The following is a 21,018-nucleotide window of genomic DNA, read 5'->3' as shown; positions in this document are numbered from 1 at the left end:
TCCACTACATGGTTGAGGCTGTGAGGCCTACAATTAGGGTTTCCCCTCCTCAAATAACTACTTGGGCTTCTCCAATGAAGTACTGAAGCTTCCATGAAATGGTCACGACGAAGAATCGAAGTGTAAATTTAGGGTTTTTAGCAGGTCGAATGAGCACTGCATCTGTGCAATTGGGAGCGAGGCTACACCTAATCTTCACACACACAAGAGTTTTGAGTTAGTATTGGTTCTTTTTCAAAGTGGAGCTTTCATGGCTGGAGTTTTGTTCTTTTTTAGTGTGTTTTTGACTTCAAATCGTCTACGCCTTGCTTGATTTTGCTACGAATCCTCACAGTCAGAGGCCCGACGCTTTCCTAGTCGCACTGCGCGCTTCTTGACAGCGGTAAGACTATTGGCAGGGACATTTGAAGGAACTCAGTAAAAGTAGCCTGCACTGTGCTGAATTTTGTCAGTCTGATCCTTGTGTTGCTTATGGGTCTTCATGTTTTCTTCATGATCTTCTTTGGAACTATGTCCACGTAAAAGCAAGAGGCCACCGGAATCTATAAATAGAGATCAGAAGCGCATGTCTTCACTTATAGCCAATGCACCTTGGATTTTTGAAGAGAGCAAACTAAGTAATTGTGCCTTCCATAAAATAAAGAACACCAAAGATGTGAAACTTACTAGATTTGAAAGGAAAATTCATTACGTTACAAGAGAGCCATGAAAGAGGCCACTCACATCTATTATACAATTTGCAACAGCATTTTGTGGAGCCATTAGAATGAACATGTCGTCACTGTCTGTCACTTCATTTGCTCCTGCACACAAAAATCCTTTGGTAAGAAAGACAGGTAAAAATATTTTCTTACAATCTTATGATTGGATAATACTTCACAAAGCAGTAACAGTCTAACATAAACAAATTCCACTAAAAGCCTAATGTATCACACAGCTTGAGGAGCTTTGCTTTCGTCAACATCACATCACAAGGATATGTGTCTCTACATTTGCATATATCTCACAAGCCCTGCACAAGCATTAACTGAAGTCTTTCCTAACTCGAAGTCTTCTTGAACATAACGCTATAACCTTTTAATTTCCATAAGAAGTACGATACCATAAAGGAATGTAAACACACTATAGTACCTTTCTGTACTAGGACAAAAAAACATTATTATCTTTTATATATACATTGCAGTAAGAAACAGAGGATACTTTGAAAGGCCCTCTTATATTACTTATTTAAAAACTGCTCTTGGATACTATCACAGTCCCTTACTCTTGCTTAATCTGAAAATCCTATGGTCAATAAAGATGAACTGCAACATCATTCAACTCTTTCTGGAAATGTGACTACTCATTTTTAATAAGAATTATTAAATATAGTAGTCCAGCCACCAACTGTCTTTATGGCAAGTTGCAACAAAAATGAAAGAACCAAATCCACAAGACATTCAAATACACGGCATCTGCCTCCACTTACACATCGACAACCTTGTTAATATTTCAAGTTTGCAATATCTACTCCATCTATGCACGGAATTAAAATAGTGGGTCAATGCTCCATCCAAGAACCCGTTTGCAAATGTGTGAATATGCAGGGCAGACAAAATCAGTATCATAAAAGATTGAACTGACACTGAGTGAAAACAGCATTCGAAACGAGTGTCGATGATGATCCTCTAACCTCTCTATCTCTTCTATCACACTGCTTTGGGTGCCCACATGCTCTCAATTGTCTTCCAAGCAAGGAAGCACGTAGGACAAGAGAATGCTACACAAAGAGTAGATTGAACAAATTCTCAAGCAATTCAAATCTTTTACTTTAATGCTATTTTTTGTGACAAAAGCCTTCCAACGCAAACATAGGCTGATGAAAGAGCTTCTCCATGTTCTAAACGAAAGAGGGATGGCCGAACAAGTGGTGGTCAAAATTGAGAAAACAGAAAATTGAGCAAAGTGATTTGACTGTTTGGCCTAAAAATAGCCTTGCATAGTGAAAAATGTTGTGCAGAATGATAAAACCAATGTTTTCACGGGCATGCGAGGATGCAAGCCACGATAGAAGCCATGCGTCTGTCATTATTATCCAATAATGACTCACTGATGGCCGCCATGCTAGCTTTTTGATAGCCAATCATACGCAAATCAGCAATGTGTTTAGCTATGCATTCTGCAACCCAAAGCAAAGTTCCATTACTGTTATCTACATCAAGCTCTAATACAGCATAAACACAAAGCACACAATCTGCACTATATTTTAATCTAGCATACAACACATTAGCACTCTCATATGCTTGAATTGCAACCCCAGCCCTCTCTCACCATGAGCTCTACATGTATTTGGCAAATCTCTACCTAGTCCAACATTTTCTTTCGATTAGTCATTAAATGCACTGAACATGCTTATTTAGATAAACCCTAATCACTCTGTGCAGAAGAAATGAATGATGGTGTAAGCTCAGGATGAGTGATCATTGAATGCTCAAGGTTCCTTTTACTTAGAGGAAGGGAGAGCCTTCCTTACTTAGAGAGAGAATGTGCGATGACCAGAACAAGAGTGGAAAACTGCGAGAGAATAGTGCATGTGAGAGAGAGAGAGAGAGAGAGAGAGAGAGAGAGAGAGAGAGAGAGAGAGAGAGAGAGAGAGAGAGAGAGAAATGAAATGTTATATTAACGTCTTCAAAAGGCCAAAGTGACCTATGAGACCAGGAAGTTACAATGCGGTGTATCTGATATCAAGTCAGATTAACAAAATAAATTAAACTAGGGATAACAAGATATAAATACTGCGGAATCCTAAACTAAGCAGATAGGTGTGAAAGGCGAAAGGCGTGAATCGTGTGAACTGAGCTATACAATGTGTAGACAATTTAGGAGGGAAGTAGAAATCTATCTTCATAGAGATCCATCTTCATCTGCACTCTGGACGACGAAAAAGTATGGCTCGAATCCTTTGTTGTAGCCTCCTTCGAAACTGTGTAGCTCCTCTTCTCCATCGGGGTCGTCTAGATCTCCCTAGCTCAAATGCACGGTCTATTAGAATGCCAGTAGTGCGGGTAGACCTCTCCACTGTTGGTTGCTCCTATGTCTGTTCTTCTGGGTGTACAGTATCTAGTGTAAAGAAATCTGTGATCTGTCTCTGGGGTTGTCTCTCTTCAGCTCTCCTCAGTAAAGTTTCTCTATGCCTGTGTAGCTCAAGTAGATATACCCCAAGACATCTCTGATCCTCATAACTCATGACCCTAGATAGTGGCCTGAAACCTTCTCTGAATAGACAATGAAAACGGCCTCGTATCTCATAGTACACTGTGCAATGACATATGTAGTGTACCTCTATCTCTGGCTCTAGATGGCATAAGCGGCATATCCTGCTATCTGCTGGCATCCCTCTGAATCTGCCAGTCTCAATCTCGAGCTGATGTGAGGACGTGCGTCTCTGGCCAATGGCACATCGGACACCATGAGAAAGATGCCTATCCATATAGCTAGGTCGAATCACAAACCCATCCTCCGTGAGGTGGAGAAAATGCTCTCTATAGAAAGCGGTCTTTGTGCCCAACTCCTGTATTGGCTCTATCCATGTCCTCCTCGTGTCCAGCTGAATCAGATCCTGACGAATGAGTCTATTAATCTCTACCCGCGTCAAAGACCTCAAGGGTGCCTGTAGAGAGTATTGAAAAGGAGGCAACTTGTCCATGGTGAAACCATGTGTCTGAAACCATGATGCCATCTGTGCATACCAGCATGATGTATCCCCATTAAGAGCTAATTGTCTGGAGGACTCTAGAGCCACCCTGGCATATCTGTCTCTGGTAGTATCCCACAGACTGTGAACAAAGGAGACTGATCTAGTAAGTGCCTCAATCACCATAGGAGGAGCAGCTAATTCCGCTCGAATGATATCATGCGGTACGGAAGCCTTGGCTCTAATCAGCCGAGAGATCATAGATACCAGCGGCTTCTCTATATGCCTCCAACCCTCCTGGCCTACAGAAGGTCCCCAAACCTGCACCCCATATAACATAGTAGAGGCAACCAGAGTATCAAAGAGCCATAACTTTGTCATGGGTTCGTGGTACTGAACTTGCAAACACATCCTCTCCATTCCTCCCAGAGCTGCACCAGCTCTGGTTAGTCTAGTCTCTGCCGCTCTTTCCAAGGAAAATCTCGGCCCAGTAAAGACTTACCCCAGGTAAGTGTATGCATCTGTATACTCCACAGTCTCTTGACCATACTTGAAAGTAGGTACTGATCTCCTGACCCATTGCGGTGTGGTGTTAAACACCATAACCTTGGTTTTACCTAGGTTTACACACAATCCACTATCCTGTGCAAAACTGCGTAGTGCATCCAACTGTCGTTGCATACCTTCTGGTGAATCAGATATCAGCACAATATCATCATCATAAAGCAACAATGGGATCCACGTCCCTGCCAGCTATGCACCTTTGTCACCCTCTCTGTCGATGTAATCAGACACCTCATCAACATACATACCAAATAGAGTAGGAGACAATGGGCAACCCTGTTTCACTCCAATAGTAGAGTGAATTAAATCAGATACCCCTTCCGGAGTGCGTACATGTCCCATCACTGATTTGTACAAAGCCATAATCCCCCAAATCACCTCTATGGGCACCCCCATCTCCTGTAATCTGCGCATCAATCGAGCTCTTGGTACCATGTCAAATGCTTTACGAAAATCCACAAAGCTACAATAGATCCGTCTCCCATGTGCTCTGCCCTCCTCAATGATGGCCCTGAGTGTCAGAATATGATCAAGAGTGGAGAAACCCCTCCTGAAGCCAACTTGACCCTTCGCTCGTACACCCTCGCCCTCTGCCCAATTACTCAAGTGTTGCTCTAGGATAGATGCATACAACCATGCCAATGTGTGTCCAACCATAATAGTGCGGTAGTTCCCAGGCTCTGTAGGGTCACCAGCCTTGAAGATAGGCACAATATTAGACAGCCTCCAAGTCTCAGGTAATCCCTCACACATGGCACGATTGAACAACACTGCAAGAACCTCCATCAGCATATCCCTAGCATGTATAAAGTGCTCCGCTACTAGACCGTCATGATCATATGCCTTCCTGGTCTTCATCCTGTCGATGGCCCTTTGTACCATCTCAGGTGTAAAGAAAGTGCTTGTAGCTGGGCAATGCTTGGTAGGGTCTGGAAGGGGTTCCTGTCCAGGAACCGTATATAATGATGTCGCATATTGGCCCCACACCTCAGGTGAAGTAATCACTGGGGGAGGGGAGTGTTCATGGAAGAGTCGCCATGCCTCTCCTGAGTCCCTACTCAAGAACATCTGATACAAGTCTCGCTCCATCTAAGCTAGGTAAGCTCGCTTCTTCCGTCGCATAAGGCGTCGGAAAGCAATCCGAGACTGTCTGTAAGTGATGACTCCTAAAAGAAGATCCTTATGAAGCTGGGCTCTCATCTCTCTACACTCCTCATCATACCAACTATTCTGGGGCATGCTCCCAAAATGTCGTCTCTTGCCCGGCTGAGTGTGTGGGTACGCCACTGATGCAGCCCCATGCAGTGTCTCAGTCAATAGAGTGGTGCACTCCTCCACTGAGAGGCATGTACCATTTGTGCCAGCTGTGCCTTCCAATAGACGGTCCCAGATCTACTCTGAATAAACGAAATCAGTCTCTGGTGTGAATGTATAGCGGGTGTGTGACCTGCCTCCTGATGTCTGGGTTGTACTATACTGAAATTTAATGGATAGTGTCAAGAGAGCATGATCTACTGCTATGCCAATTGGCCTGGCTCCCACTGTGAAATCCTGAATGCAGGGGACAAAGCTCGGTTGTGTCATAACATAATCCACTGTACTGACCCCATGTCTATGTGGAAAGCATGTGAAACCGGCTGCTCCAGGAAATCGCTGTAAGCCATTAAGTATGGCTAATCCATGTGTAGTCGTCATTTCCATGAGGTATCTCCCATACTTCGTTTGCTCTCTGTCATCTGAGCATCTGTCAAGTCCCAACTCACCCACATCCAGCTCTCTAAGCATCTCATCTGAAGTGTCATAGAAGACTCTCTGCGAGTTGCCCGTTCGGGCATTGAAGTCCCCTAGGAGAATGATATCACCCTCCCTAGAGAACTCCCAAATGTCATCATCTAGGATAGAGAAAGGCGACTGCCCTCTGGATGCGGCATACATTGATGTACTGGGAGGAAAGTAACATATGGCAATATATAGGAACCGGCCTGTGTCAGCTCTCAGTCTCACCCACATATAGCTAGCATGATCATCTCTTCGTACAATATGCAGTAATGGTTGTAGTTCCTCTCTGAACAGCACTGCTACTCCTCCTGAGCCTCTACTCCCATGCTCAGATCTCGCATTTGTCCTGTGAGCTGTTTCCCATCTGTATCCCACCACATGTGGCATTACCTGTCCAGGGGCCTGATGAGTCTCTGAGAAGAACACAATATCCTTGTCTTTGAAACTCTCCTCAAATGCACCCACGTCCAATCTCATAGACCCATTACAATTCCAGGTAGCCATCTTTAGTGTGGTCCCATATGTCTCGCACCGTCATGCAGTACGCCGCTCTAAAATCACCACCCTTCCATCTCTGTAGAAGGCTATCTTTCCCTTCTCCCTTGCCGTTGTAATCTCTCGCATTACCTCTCTCATATGTGCGAGCTGTGAGAGAGTCAGATCATCGCCGAGGAAAATACCTGTCTTTTTGAGAGTAGGCCTCCAAGAATTCCTTCTTCTCTTCCAACGAGGGGAAGCGTAGTATGAGAGCTCTCCCCTTCGAAGACTCTCCCGTGCCATCACTTTTCTTACCTACCCTCCATGCCTTTGTGTGCAAAGGCTTCTCCATCCCCATCATGGATGTAAGGCTTGTGACCTCTTTCTCTACATTGTTTATGTCCTTGAGACCGGTCACTCTCACATGCAATGTTCGCATCCGCCTTCTTTGTTCCTCTTCGAGAGTCATGTTGATAAGCGTCGGTGTACAAGGAGTTTCTTGACCTTTCCCTTCTTGGCGACCTCAATCCATTTTTCAGCCTCGTCTGCCTTTTTCTGTGTCCTTGTTATCATCTCCGCCCATGAAGATGTCTTTGCCACACTCAGTTTCTCTTCCTCTGTGATCATCCTTACCTGTTCCTTAATTTCCTTGATTTCATCCATTACTGAAGGTTGAAATTCGCCTTCCTCTAGTCCATTGCTTACTCTATCAGCAAGCTCCTATTTAAGGGCTGAGACATCTTTTTTGAGTGCCTGTATCTTGGCGTTTGGGTTCTCCTGTTTGAGGGCTGAGACTTCTTCTTTGAGTGTCTTTATTTCTGCGTTAAGGCTCTCTTTCTCCTTCTTCCACAGTGCGCCTTCATTGAAGACCATCTGAAGGAGGTTGGCCTTCTCCTTCCACCATCCTTCCATCTCTGTTTTCCACTCCTTCATTTCCCTCTCCATCTGCGCCATCCGCTTATTCGTGAGCATGAAGGTTGCCTTCGCTCTTGGCTTGCAAACAGGTGAGACATTGGCGGCTTCCGTGTCGTGTGTAGGGTCTTCTTCAAGTGTGACACTTTGTGCAACATCCATCAAACATTCATGGCCTTGACGTTGATCCATTACGGTGTGGCTCAAAGAATCATTTTCCATTATAAAATTCAAGCTGGACGTGCAGGGCTGCAGGGGGCCCTCAGGAAGGAACGCGCACGGCTGCTGTGAGAGAGAGAGAGAGAGAGAGAGAGAGAGAGAGAGAGAGAGAGAGAGAGAGAGAGAGAGAGAGAGAGAGAGAGAGAGAGAAGCAGCACGAGGGGAGGGGGGGGCGAGAGATTTGAAAATTTGAAAGGGGGGCAGGGGGGGGGATAGACGATAGATAGGATTTTTTTAAATGCTGAAAAAATTAATAACCCGCGATAGAGGGGGGGCGATAGACAGGAGGAGGGGGCAGGCAACGAGAGAGAGAGAGAGAGAGAGAGAGGAGAGAGAGAGAGAGAGAGAGAGAGAGAGAGGGCGAGCAGGGCAGGGAGCGCGTGGGAGCAGGGGGGTAGCGGAAGCAGGAGAGCAGGGGCAGCAGCAGGTGCAGGGCAGGTACGCAGTGAGCGGAAGCAGGGGGAGAGGGGGGTGGCGATAGACAGAGGGGGGGCGCGATAGACAGAGGGGGGGGGGGGGGGGGGGGGGGGGGGGGGCGGCGGGCAGCGCGAGAGAGAGAGAGAGAGAGAGAGAGAGAGAGAGAGAGAGAGGCGACACCAGATGGGGTCCCAAACCCCCCTCCAAGGGCCCCCCTCCTCTCTATTACCAGAGAGAGGTATTGCTTTAGATTGCACAAAGTCTGGTACAATGGTTCTAGATGTTGTGGTACTTGACGACGACGATGATGATGTCGACGACGAGGTCGAGGCTAAGGGCTGAACTGCTGAAATCTGAAAACGCTAGGTATGCTGATGAGATCGGGGTCGTGCAGCGAAGCTAATGGGCTGGTCTGTTGCCAATGACGCCAACGATGGCTGAAAAATGGAAAACGCTCATGGATCTATGGGCTGAAAACTGAAAACGTTGATGGATCTGTGGGCTGAAATCTGTTCCATCGTCTTGGCCGCAATGGAACGATCGACTGCGACGAGGGAAAGCTGGATCGGATGGGGTTTTGCAGCAGTACGCCGATGGAGAGCAAAAGCACTGCTCGCTGAAAACGCTGCTGTCCAAAACGCTGATGGTGAGCTGAGAAAACGCCAGAGAACTTGGGTACTGTGGGGCACTGCTTGCTCTGTGCTCCGAGTCTTCTTCCTCTGTGTCTTCTGGGTTCTACTAGCGCCCCATGGGTTCCTTATATAGATCCTTTAGCCATTTGCCCTACCTACATTCCGACAAGGGTAGATGAAAAGTCACTTATGAATAAAATGTCTACTAAGAGGTGGTTCACATGCAGTTGAGAAAATGAGTTCTCGCAGTGAAAATGCTTATGCTAGGTACTGATAATGACGCCAGTGATAATGACTCACACGAGCCAAGGGACTGTGAAACTCCTCGGTTGTGCCTCCAAAATCATCCACATCCACTCTTAACATTTCTTGATGTTGTACGCCAAAAAAAGGTGCAGATCTACGGCACAACCATACTGTAAGAGAGGCACGAGGGACCCACTCGTCGCCCACCACAAAATCCAAGGGAAGGTACCAATATGCATATCTCTCTGGACCAAGGAAAATCTAACATCCTCCTGATAGCTGAAGGAAAAACATGTCAAACACAGAGTGGCCCACTCCTCAAATGTACATCTAAAAATCTCCATGGAGGACCAGCCGCGAAGAACTAGGCAGGTAAAATATCAGATATTGTGATTTGATTGAGAGATATTCTTGATACAGAAGTTGAGTTCATCAAGCATGGCATTCTCATCCCACAAGGACAGTAAAATGAACGAAAGTTTTTCAAGCTCATGGTCATCGGGGATCTGCTGAGGGCATCAAAGCCTTCAAAAATTATCCACAAAGAGGTAAGGATAAATTCTGCGGACAAAATGAGCTTGGCCGCAAATTTACTTCTTTCTTTGAAGCAGAGAGGCCAGTTCAACTGAGACTATGCATTCTACACTGCTAGGATGATCTCGTTATCCTCTCATGGATCCAAGTGCTATGAGATATTTTCTAACGGCTCTCTTCCAAAATCTAGAGGTGACAAATGTCTTCAGCACTTTGAGCAAGCAAAAAGGCATGAAGAAGATCGTTTGGCAAAATTACCTTATGATAGGTTTTACGGAAACCTTTGTTACTCGTTTATGACATGGTAGATTACAGAGTAAGACTTCATGGCTGATTTAGCACATTTGAAGAGGGAGTCTATACATGAGGGACTAGATTTGAGACATTGGAGATCTCTCACTCTTTTTTCAATGACCTAATGGCTGGGGAAGATGATTAGTGAGAGTTAGAAATGGCTTTCGCCCAAGAGCCTTCATTAGACACAGACTTCATCTGTTCAGGTATGCATAACATGATCTGCTCAGCTCTGCTCAACATGAAAGACAGTCTCGAGTTTCATGTGACGAACTTCCATTTCAAATATCTGCGAGTTCCTCTACATACAAAGCACGTCATCTTCAACAATTATCAACAAGCTCCTTGTAATTAAAGGCTTTTGCCCTTACAATGTAGCTAGTTTTCTCTCTAATTAGAACACAAGGCTCAGCTGAAAGAGGAAGAGATAGGGAGCAAGAGATCTGTTTGAGAGATATCCAACACACAGCTGGCACCTTATCTCCATTCAGTTCAAGGCACCTTTGGTACGAAATGACAGTCTCACAATCTGCTTTACCTGAGAACCATGATCTCAAGAAAAGTCGAGTTCAATCCACCATACGCACTCTTGAAAATTGAACTCCACTTGCTCGATGGTTACAAGATTTCCGTCATATCACAAACTCTTTGCGACCTCAAACGAAGTGTAAACATTCTTAGTAATATTGCGCAATTATTTCCTGGAATCAAGCCTGTCCTTGCAATCAGTACATGCAAGGCATGCCTATAGGCAAGCAACTCTCCCTATTGAATTCAAGAAGTTATTTGAGAGAACCAAATAAGGAACTGCAGGTTGATCACCAAACTGAAATATAAAGGTCCATTTAGTTACCAAGCACTATATACCCATCCTTGTAAGGCCAGACAACCGGAAAATGCACGCGGGGGAACAAAAAACTAGAAGCACGGCAGCTGCAACAAATTCAACTTAAAGAGAGAAGATATCAAGAAATCATCAGCATGAGACACACAAATTTTTAAAAAGTCAGGAAAAAATGTTTTTACATTAACTGTTTACTGGTGATGCAAAATTCAAATCAAAGAGACTGGCAGAGAGAGACTCCTGGGCATGACTTTTCATCTGGCCCATCAGGTGGAGTAGGCTGTTCCTCTTCATGGTTGGATGCCATTGACAAAGAACTTCATTGGGGAGCCAGAAGTATCTAACCACATTGCCTCATTTCCCCAATCATGCGGTGCTTTAGTGTGCTGTAGCCATGGTCTAGTAATGAGCAAAGGAAATCCATTATCCTCCCTCAACCTGGGGAAGACGAACCACAATAAAATCCAAGCTAAAGGTGAAGTCTTGTACCTGCATAGGCACCTTGTCCACTATGCCCAGTGGGTAGACTGACCTTTGGTCGGCCAACGTAACTGTGAAGGGAGTAGGTCAGGTAGGCTACAGACCTAAAGCCAACATAGTGAACTCAAGCATCAGGTAGATGCCAGATCCACCATCCACTATCACTCCTGCGAATTGCTGTCCCAAAATGGACACGGTAAGACGAGGGCTTCTATAATCCGTAAGGGGAGCAGGCTGCAACGGAATAGGATATCATATAGGACTTTGATGGTTGCACTGGGAGGTGCCCGCCACTATGACATGCTCCGGGGGAAAGCAATTGAATAGCTGCAAGGGTGTCACTTCAAAAACCCGCATCTAGCCGGAGCATGTCGTAGACTGACACTTGTTGGAAGGTATTCTTTAACACTAGTTTGGTACCACAACCGGACATTACGGTGTCCTTTTTGGATCATTTTGTAGAAAATACCAAAGCAAAATCATAATGAATTTCTACCAAATTACATAGTGTGTGACTTTCCCCATAGGTATACTAACATAGGAAAAACACTACAAAGTTGTTTTAAGAATCACTTTTTAACTAAAGAGGGTTCTTTAATACCATGTCTAGAAAAGTGTGTATGGATTCTAGTATGTGGTGCATAAATCATTTTAAAAGAAGTCCGTTGGCTCTCAATTACATGAATATGTGGTGTTTGTAAGTATATAGAGTGGCACATAAAGTATTATACAAACAAAATTCATTTGACCTAGGAAAAAAATCATTCAATATGAGTCGATAGGACAAAAACAACCAAAAAACAGGGGACATTGATGTGTCCATTTAAATTGTAAAAACTTTTTTATATATCAAAATGGATTTTTCTTGCATATTTAAGTTTCCTCCATTGGTAGCTTTCTTAGTAAAGTCCATTTGACATTGTTTGGAGCATAGAAATAACCTAAGAGCTTCCCTTTGGGCCCGAGTGAGGACACTTGCGGACTCCTCTATTAACTGCAACTTGTCTTGAGGGGCAACCAAATGGGCAAAAGGTGGCGGCTGAGGGATGGTCCTAACTGCTATCAGATTGATCTTGGGAAAGGTAAATTCATTTTGGCGCTGACTTGGGCTCGAGACGTGGATGCGCGAAGTTTGGGACAATCCTTACTGCAATGATCCTCAGCTTCAATGCAATGGCAGCAGGGATGGGACTCTTTTGGCAGGGGACATTTGCTTTGGTAATGCCCATATTCCCCGCATCTGTAACACAAAATGGGCCGATTGGATGAGCGAGCCGAAGGGCGAGGTGGTCCTTTCTCCTAGTGCATGGAGGTGGAGGCAGAGGTGTAGAAGCTTTGACGAGCTGAGGGAGCATTCGCATGATAAAAGCTCTCATATGAAAAAGTGTTCTGAATACCTTGCATATCAGGGGTTGTCACCAAAGGTGGCATGTGGTTTGGATGGCCATAGGGGGAAACCATGTTGGATGCAGGTGCTAACCCTGAGTGAAGAGTAGGACCCACACTTTGCTATATTTACCGCAATACCTTTAGGTAGTAGCAATCCTTGTCCTCATGTCCAAACTTTTCACAAAAGTGGCAATAAGCCCGAAGGGTGCATTCATGTGGAGGGTGCCCTGGAGAGCGGCATGAGCTACACCAAACCACAGCCTTAGACTTAGACTCCTGCTGAGTCACGAGCTCTTCTAGTTCCCACTTGATTTGGTCCAAAGCCTCTTGATGTGGAGGCTTCTCCTATCGAAGAGAGAAGGATCTCTCCTCCTGAAAAGCTCGTTGTAATTTTACTACTTCTAGTTCCCTGCATAAAGAAGTCAAGGGGTCCCCTTAGACTTAGACTCCTGCTGAGTCACGAGCTCTTCTAGCTCCTGCTTGATCTGGTCCAAAGCCTCTTGATGTGGAGGCTTCTCATGTCGAAGAGAGAAGGATCTTTCCTCCTAAAAAGCTCGTTGTAATTTTACTACTTCTAGTTCCGACGGACTTTCCAAGAGTACAGAGGCAGTCTCTACCTGAGGGGAGTAGTTTAATAGCTTTCTATCCTTCTATCCTCCAGAATGGCTTCAGGTGGCAGATTCTCTCGAATTTTTTGCTCAGAAGTCTTGGGGAGAGCCTTCTCCACCCACTTCTTGACCATGAACTCTCCTGGTTGCTGGGGAAGCTTGGCGACCACAGACTTAGTTCTGGGTCATGAGTTTTGCAAAAATCTCATTTGGCTGGAGCATTAGGTTTGCCAACTCATTCGAAACCTTCTCTTGGAAGTCACCTGGTCTCAAAGCTTCATAGAACTGCTGCCTTAGTGCTGCCCAAGTAGTAAAGTGGCTCTCAGCAAACTAATTGTACCATTTATCTGCAAAGCCGTCCAAGATTGGCAGAGAGAGCACTACGTAGGCGTCTTCTCTATTGAGGCCACGACTCCTAGCATGGTCGTCTGCATCCTCTGCGGAGAGTCCTCTAAAAGTCGGAAACTTTATGTTCACCTTAGCCAAAATGCTTGTGAGCTCCTCCATGGTTGTCTGCTCACGAGCGTGTTGCTCAAGAGCTTGCTCTAACACGGTGGGTAAAAATTGTACTGGGGAAGGTGACCTTGGAGGTGAAGAACTAGTTGAGGGAATGAAGGTAGATGCGTGGGAGGGTAGGGGTAAGAGTGCTGGTGGACTTCTACAGTAGTTCTACTTGCACGACAGGTTGACACTTTCTGTGGTAGTACTTCAGAGGGCTCAGTAGTGAGCTTTGTCGATCTTTAGACTGCCTTGTATGTGTCATGTAGTAGCAACAACCCCACCCAAGCTCTTAGCACGGAGACCCTTGAACTAGATGGATGGTATAGACCCACTGGACCAAACCCGACTAGACCAGCTAGACTTGGCTAGACCACTCCTCTAGATAGGGGCGAGAGAGACTAGACCAAGCTGGACTAGGGTAATACTAGTCTAGACCAAGCTGGTCTAGGGAAAATTTGGACTAGACCAAGCTCGTCTAGGGCGAAGATGGACTAGACCAAGCTGGACTAAGGCGAAGCTGGTCTAGGGTGAAGCTGGTCTGGGCGAAGATGGACTAGACCAAACAGACTAGAGCGAATCTGGTCTAGACCAAGTTGGACCGCACAAACAGACTAGACCAGGTGAGGAGCTGAACCAGCTAGCTCCTCAACCTGTAGCTCAATGGAGTGGAGTGAGACTTCAGTTTAAGGTCCCACCGGGCGTGCCAAAAATGAGAGCACCTATAGCAGGGAAAGTGTGTCGTGCTCTCTACATTGGGTACTGCTCAGTGCAGTATGCAAGAACCCTCACTCCAACAGAAAGAAAACATCACAAAGCACAACAACAGACTCAAAACTCAGTGGAACTCGACAAACTCATAGAACCGTACAGACTCTCGCCGTCAGCACACTCATCTCCAAGCCCACGGCTCAAAGGTACAACGGGGGTGTCGAGGCTCCAACTTGCAGGGAGAGTGCAAGTGTGTAGTGTTGGACTCAAACTCAAGACTCGAGACTCTAGACCATAGAAAGCGGATGATGATGATGGGATTCCCCAAAACTGGAAGCAACCACACAAATGTAATATGTAACCCATAAAGATGGGTACAATGGTAAGGATCATCTGTGCCCCTTGGCCATTGACATTTTGGTTCCTTGGTCAGAAAAACCAGCCAAACCAAAAGCGGCACGTGGCGGCACCCCAAATTGGCCCTGATTACACTGAAACCCTGGCGTAATTTGATATTACCATACATGGGGTTTGGCATCATGCCTTGCATACCCCAAAAGACTGTTCTTGGCATGCACTGCTGATTTCTAGACGCATAACCAGCCATGCTTTGAAACACAGATCCACCCCTCAAAATACTAAGGATATACCGTAGGTGGTGGAAGAACCATATGCATGGCCTAGAAAGTAGTTCCCTAGCCATTTGAACCAGCATTTGGACTCTTAAAGATTGTTGGTTGAACTAGTATAGCCTGTGGAATTGGTGTCCTAACCACTTGTTTGTGGACAAAAAAAGTTTTCCTTGGAGCCCCAACAGACTCCGCAACATGCGAATGGGCCCTACCTTGCTAGGACACATAAGGGACTTGGGCTTGAGCCTCAACGGGCACTACTCGCTAAGTAAGTTGCCTTGTCTGCTTTGACATTGGTGGAGCTTGCAGAAACTCCACAAACCTAAGGTTTTGTACCAACCGAGTACACACATTCAGAGCAGCAACCTACTATGTCCTGAACGCATCCTCGTCTAGTTACCCAGTCATAAACACTTGACCTTGTGGCGCATTCGCATCAACAAAAGGTACAGACAACGATGGAACTCTCGCCAACCTCAAACACTGGAGGAACAGCCTGTCTGTCCTGGAGGAACAACCTGTGACTCAAATTCAACACAACAAATCACAACTTGGCAGCTAAGTGGATAGCGACACCGCACTGGCCCCAAAGGTTGGCGCCCTTGCCGGTATTTCTTTATTGCAATTAAACTTTGAAGAAAACCTGTAAACTTCTAGGTGCTGTCCCACTTTTATTGGGCTGAAAATGGCCTACTCTAGCCCAATTTCGGTAGCATAACAATAGAAGGCTTCACAGACAAAATCCCCATGCACTAGATGACTTGCCGCCACACGCATTAGAGCACTTCGACAAACCTGGCGAGAAAATGCAGCACGCTGAAAACTCTGTTCTTCGCCTCTAAAATGAACCGGAACACCTATTTTGCAGTTCCCTAGCTTCCCCGAAGCGTCTGGGACTTTATGGCATCAAAAAGGGTAGAAACCCTAAACCTGCATTTCGTGTGCCGGTCGCACCCGTAGCAAGCCTTCGAGATTCCGCACCTGTAGGGCTACTTACCCTTTGATTTGGACGAGATTTCTCGCGAGAAATCTCTCCAAACGGGGATTAGCAATTAGCTAACCCAATACTTGTACAAGAGGCTCTTGCCTCGGCAATCGCTCATAAACCCGTACAAATGAATAGTCCTTGAGCCGGGCATCACAATTCTCTATTCAAAATGGGGTAAAGTGTCGCGTGAGGCCTAAATGACTATGAACTGAGCCTAGACACCCTTTTACTACTCGGATTACAGTGCCGATCGGCCCAACCATCTTGTGGTGACCTGGCTTTCACTGCTGCGGGTGAAACTCTCGGCCATCGGCCTATTCACATTGGCCATACAATGTCTGGCCATTTGTGAAGAGGGTCCCAAAAATGAAATAAAAATCAAGGAAAAGAAACCAACAACTAAAGTTAGTGGTTGTCACAGTCTCATGGGAGTTTTTCCCTTGGCTCTCCGGTTTTCAGTTTTGCCCATGTGGCTGATGTCGCCTTCAGACCTGCTTTGTAAACAGTTTTGTACGTGCCCTCAAAATCAGCACCATTTGGGCGTTTTGAGGGGCTTTTCAAGTAAATAGAGATCAGCTCCTTTCACTTGCCCTAAAAACCAAGCAAACACTCTAACCGTTGTGATAGTTTTGACAATATCTGCTTACTTGGTTCAACTTGGCCTCATATAGCAAGCAAGGCCAATCATCTGAATGGGTAGTAATTTACGCTCCTGTGACCCATCCATACTGTCCTACATTGAAAATGCAAGTTGCCACTCAATGTCCAGATTTGGCATTTTCTTCAATCAAAGGCTCTTCAAGGAACACTTGAGAAAATACCTTGATGAATGCGTCAAACATTATCTCCTCGGATCAAGTGTCATTCAGTTAGACTCATATACTCAACAAGAGAAATTTTACACGCTACTCGTGTGTGCACGAACAAAACGACTTGAATTGAATATTCAACTTGCACCTTTGTAGCCTGACAATACACCAAATGAATCAAGATGGACAAAAAGGTTTCAAGGGTACAAACTCAACGTCCAAATTCAGCATTTTCTTCAATCAGAGGTTCTTTGCAGAACGTTTGAGGAAATGCCTTGATGAATGCAGCAAACATAATCTCCTCGGATCAAGTGTCATTCAGTTAGACTCATTCACTCAACAAGAGAAATTTGACAAGCTACTCATGTCTGCACGAACAAAACGAGTTGGAATGAGCATTCAACTTGCACCTTTCATAGCCTGATAATAATCCAAATGAATCAAAGATGGACAAAAACGTTTCAAGGGTGCAACCTTAGCATCAAAGAGGTCATCAAGAAGATCAAGTTACAAATCTCCAAAGAGATTGTCACTACTATGTGAGCTTTCTATCAATGTATCCAGAGTCTCACAATAAGGAACCAACGTATGGCACACAACAAGCACGAGCTTATTTTGCACAGTTAGTCACACTTATTTAATTTATGACCAACTCTGTTAGGGATGTGAAAATAAAAAATAAAATAAAATTTTAAACCGCTACCATACATGCAACAACTGAACAGGCTTATAAGTATTGAACAGGCCATCAATAACAAGCTCAAACAAAAAATGGAAAGACCGATAGCAATCACAAATAGTTTGCAATTGAGCTCAAGGTGGTCATCATAACAACTTCCTTCAAACTAGATGCTTACAAAACAACTAAGATCCTGAAAAGATGAAACTATTCTTCTAAGAGAATTTAGTTGAGTTTGATATTCCAAAACAACAAAGAAGCATGTTAATAGTAACTTTACCAATCGATCCAATATTGATGAAGTTGCCTTTTGATTCATACTCCCCCCAATCCATCACTTCAAGCATTCGCCTCGTTCCCGCCAACTGCAAAGGCATACCAGCAAAAATTCCTGCACCCATGGAGCCTTGAACACACACCTGTGACACAAATAAGCCCATGTTCGTTCCTGCATTAGGGGGAAGTCCTGACACTGACTCCAATATACTCAACACATCACTCTCTCAGGGTAGAGGAAAGAAAGTACCACGCCATGCATGCCAGAAGATGCAGCTTAAAAGAAGTGAGCTTGGCAAGCATTTCAAGCAAGTGAAGGTACACAAACACTAAATGTCATACTACAATCATACATTTAGGCAATATTCCAAGTGCACAATCAACACAAACACAATAGCTACATTAAACATTGAAAAAAAAAAAGGCATTTTCAATTTTGTGGTGGTGGATCCCCTAATCATCATAGTCAAAACAATTAAGTAAGGCTTTGCAGTGAAGAAGCATTTTTTTGAAGAAGAGACCAACTCTTAAGAAGACGGGTATCTTTCTCGGAGATGATAGATGACCTCACCCTCTCGCAGATTGCTCATATGCAGGAGGTAATGCTGGACATTAGAGCGGCAAGGGAAAAGGAAAGATCGCTTTGGAAGAGTGGTGATACTAGAGCGGCGCTCCGCATGATGGTGCGAGACCTATGGGACCACACTCAAAGTTGCTACTTGGAACTGTAATGGATCCCTACGCCTAGATGTGGGTGCTTTTGAGGATAGTTTCATTGGGAGGGACATCATCTTCTACTCTGAGACACATCAGGCCCTTGGGCAGTCTATGCCACATGTGAGCGGATACGGATGGAAGACAGCTTGCAGACGGGAGACTCGATCAGAGCATAGAGGACAGGGCTCAGGAGGAGTGGCAATTTTATTCAGGGAGGAGTTGCAGCCATTGGTACATATAGCTCGTAGGGATAAGTAGGCTAGGTACATGTGGGTGAGGTTGAGGGCAGAGACGAGCAGATATCTCTACATTGCTATTTGCTACTTTCATCCGAGTACATCAGTATATGCCCCACCTAGAGGACACTCCCCCTTTTCTATTTTGGATGATGACATATGGGAGTTCTTTAGGGATGGTGACATCATCATCCGGGGGAGCTTCAATGCTAGGACTACCCATCACCAGACGGTATTTTATGATACTTCAGAGGAGATGCTGAGGGAGCTGGATACTATAGAGATGGGCCTATCTAGATTATCACAGGATGTGGAGCATACTGAGTATGGACGACATTTGAGAGACATGGGGACTGCAAATGGACTGGCCATTTTGAATGGCCTAGAAAGATTTCCCATTGCGGGAGGTTTTACATGCTTTCCACACAGACATGGAGCCAGCACAGTGAATTATGTCACGCCACAGTCGAGCTTTATCCAAGACCTCATAGTTGGACCCAGACCTGTTGGTGTGGCAATAGATCATGCCCTTGTGTCGATGACCATCTCTTTCCAATTTAGTATAGCACAGAGACCACAGGTAGAAGCCCCTTCTTGCTACACCTTTACACAGGAGACGGACTCTGTCTACATAGATGGGATCTACAAACGCCTCTGCATTGAGGAGCCATCGGGACCTCTGGAGACGCTTACTACTATACTAACACAGACTCTGCATGATGCAACGACGGACGCATACCCACACGCCCAACCTGAGCAAAGACGATGTTTTGGGAGCATGCCCCAGAAAAGCTGGTACAATGAGGAGTGCTGCGAGACAAGAGCTAGACTTCAAAGGGAGGTGCTTTTGGGGGACACCACTCACAGACAATCTCGGATCGCCTTCAGACGCCTAGTGCGACGCAAGAAGAGGGCTTTTTTGGCTCGACTAGAGCAGGATCTATATTAGCTATTCTTGAGTCGGGACTCAGGTGAGGCATGGCGACTCTTTCAAGAGCACTCCCCCCCTCCTGCCATTACTTCTACAGAGGCCTAGGGCCAGTATGCATCATCTTTGTACACAGTTTCTCGACAACAGCCTCTTCCCAACCCGCTCGAGCCATGCCCACACACATGTGCTTTTTTCGCCGCTGAGATGGTGAAGAAGGCCATTGATAGGATGATGGCTTAGTGGCGGAGCATTTTATACACTCCAAGGATTTGCTCACAGAGCTTCTAGCAGTGATGTTCAACCGAGCCATGTGTGAGAACCTGCCTGATACTCGGAATTTATCTACTATTGTACCTATCTTCAATTCAGGAGACCCTATGGAGCTTGGGCATTCTCGCACTATCATGATTGGACACACATTGGCACAGTTGTAGGCATCCATTCTTGAGCAGCAGCTGAGTAGATGGGCAAAGAGGGAGGGCATACACGTTGTCACGAGACGGGCACCACATGCCAATAGAAAAGAACAGGCTGAACAAACTTTGAGCACTTCAATAACAACTGAACTGAAAGAGAGAGACAACACGCGACACGGAGTGGTGTAATTCCACCCCAGAGAGTATTGGCCCCAAACCTTGGCGCCTTTTTTGGCATTTCTTTATATTACTGGAACTTAGTACAATATCGACACTCGCACTCTGCACCTTCTCATTGAAGCGTGCCAGAGACTAAGCCCTCTGCACTTATTTAAAGACCCTTGGCCTTGAAAAGCAGTTACATGAAAAACATTCAAACTCAAAAGTAATTGGCCCAAAAGCACTGCGCCAAAATCTGCCACCGCGTTTTGAGGGAATCCGTACAATTGCCACGTCAACACTGTCAGCGTGAATTGCGGGAATCCGTATTACTACCACATCAGCACTATCAGCGGAAAATCCGGGTTGTCCGTACAGCTACCACGTCATCAGTTTCTGTGCAAGTCTGTGTGTGTGTGTGTGGGTCCTGCTTTATTTTATTTGCTTTGTCACTTGGGCCCCATCGAACGGGGTCCCACAAGTTGGTAGGACTTCTTCTGCTGCTGTTGCTTATTCTTCTTAGGGTTTAGGCCCTCGGCCGTGATCTACACTATGGCTCCGTTCTTCAGTGACTTGACACGTCAGCAGTTTGTGACATCCCCCCTTCTTGAAAGAAGGTATTGAAAGAAGGTAATCGTCCACGATTACAACATATCTGCAAAACAACTCAAGTTAGCTCAAAAATTTCCGAGGGACAATCAGTTTGCTCTTTTTTTTTTAAGGAGTTGGCTTCTCCTTTCAACTCTATTGATCAAGGAGTTGGCTTCTCCTTTCGTCCAAGTCGGAACTCTTGATATTCTGGCGTAGTAAAATTAGCCATCTCACGCAGACTGCAATGATCTTCCACTGGTATCTTTACGCACTAAAATTACATACCCACGCAATCTCATCCAATAAG

General features: G+C 45.3%; 1 protein-coding gene across 2 annotated transcripts in view; it reads right to left on the bottom strand.

Annotated features, from left to right (window-relative positions):
- The window catches only part of LOC147419068 (adenylate kinase family protein), a 144,267-nt gene that overhangs the window by 34,179 nt on the left and 89,070 nt on the right, over positions 1-21,018 (bottom strand). For both annotated transcript variants that reach the window (XM_086506399.1, XM_086506400.1), the window contains exons 12-13: positions 17,666-17,804; positions 724-803 (exon numbers count right to left, since the gene is read on the bottom strand). In XM_086506399.1, the coding sequence (XP_086362525.1) occupies positions 724-803; positions 17,666-17,804 (219 nt within the window). The remainder of the gene's footprint in view (positions 1-723; positions 804-17,665; positions 17,805-21,018) is intronic.

The sequence above is a fragment of the Adiantum capillus-veneris genome, chromosome 29, assembly GCF_014529385.1.
Source record: "Adiantum capillus-veneris isolate H3 chromosome 29, ASM1452938v2, whole genome shotgun sequence".
Classification (NCBI taxonomy): Eukaryota; Viridiplantae; Streptophyta; class Polypodiopsida; order Polypodiales; family Pteridaceae; genus Adiantum; species Adiantum capillus-veneris.
This window is presented reverse-complemented; position numbering and strand designations above follow the sequence as displayed.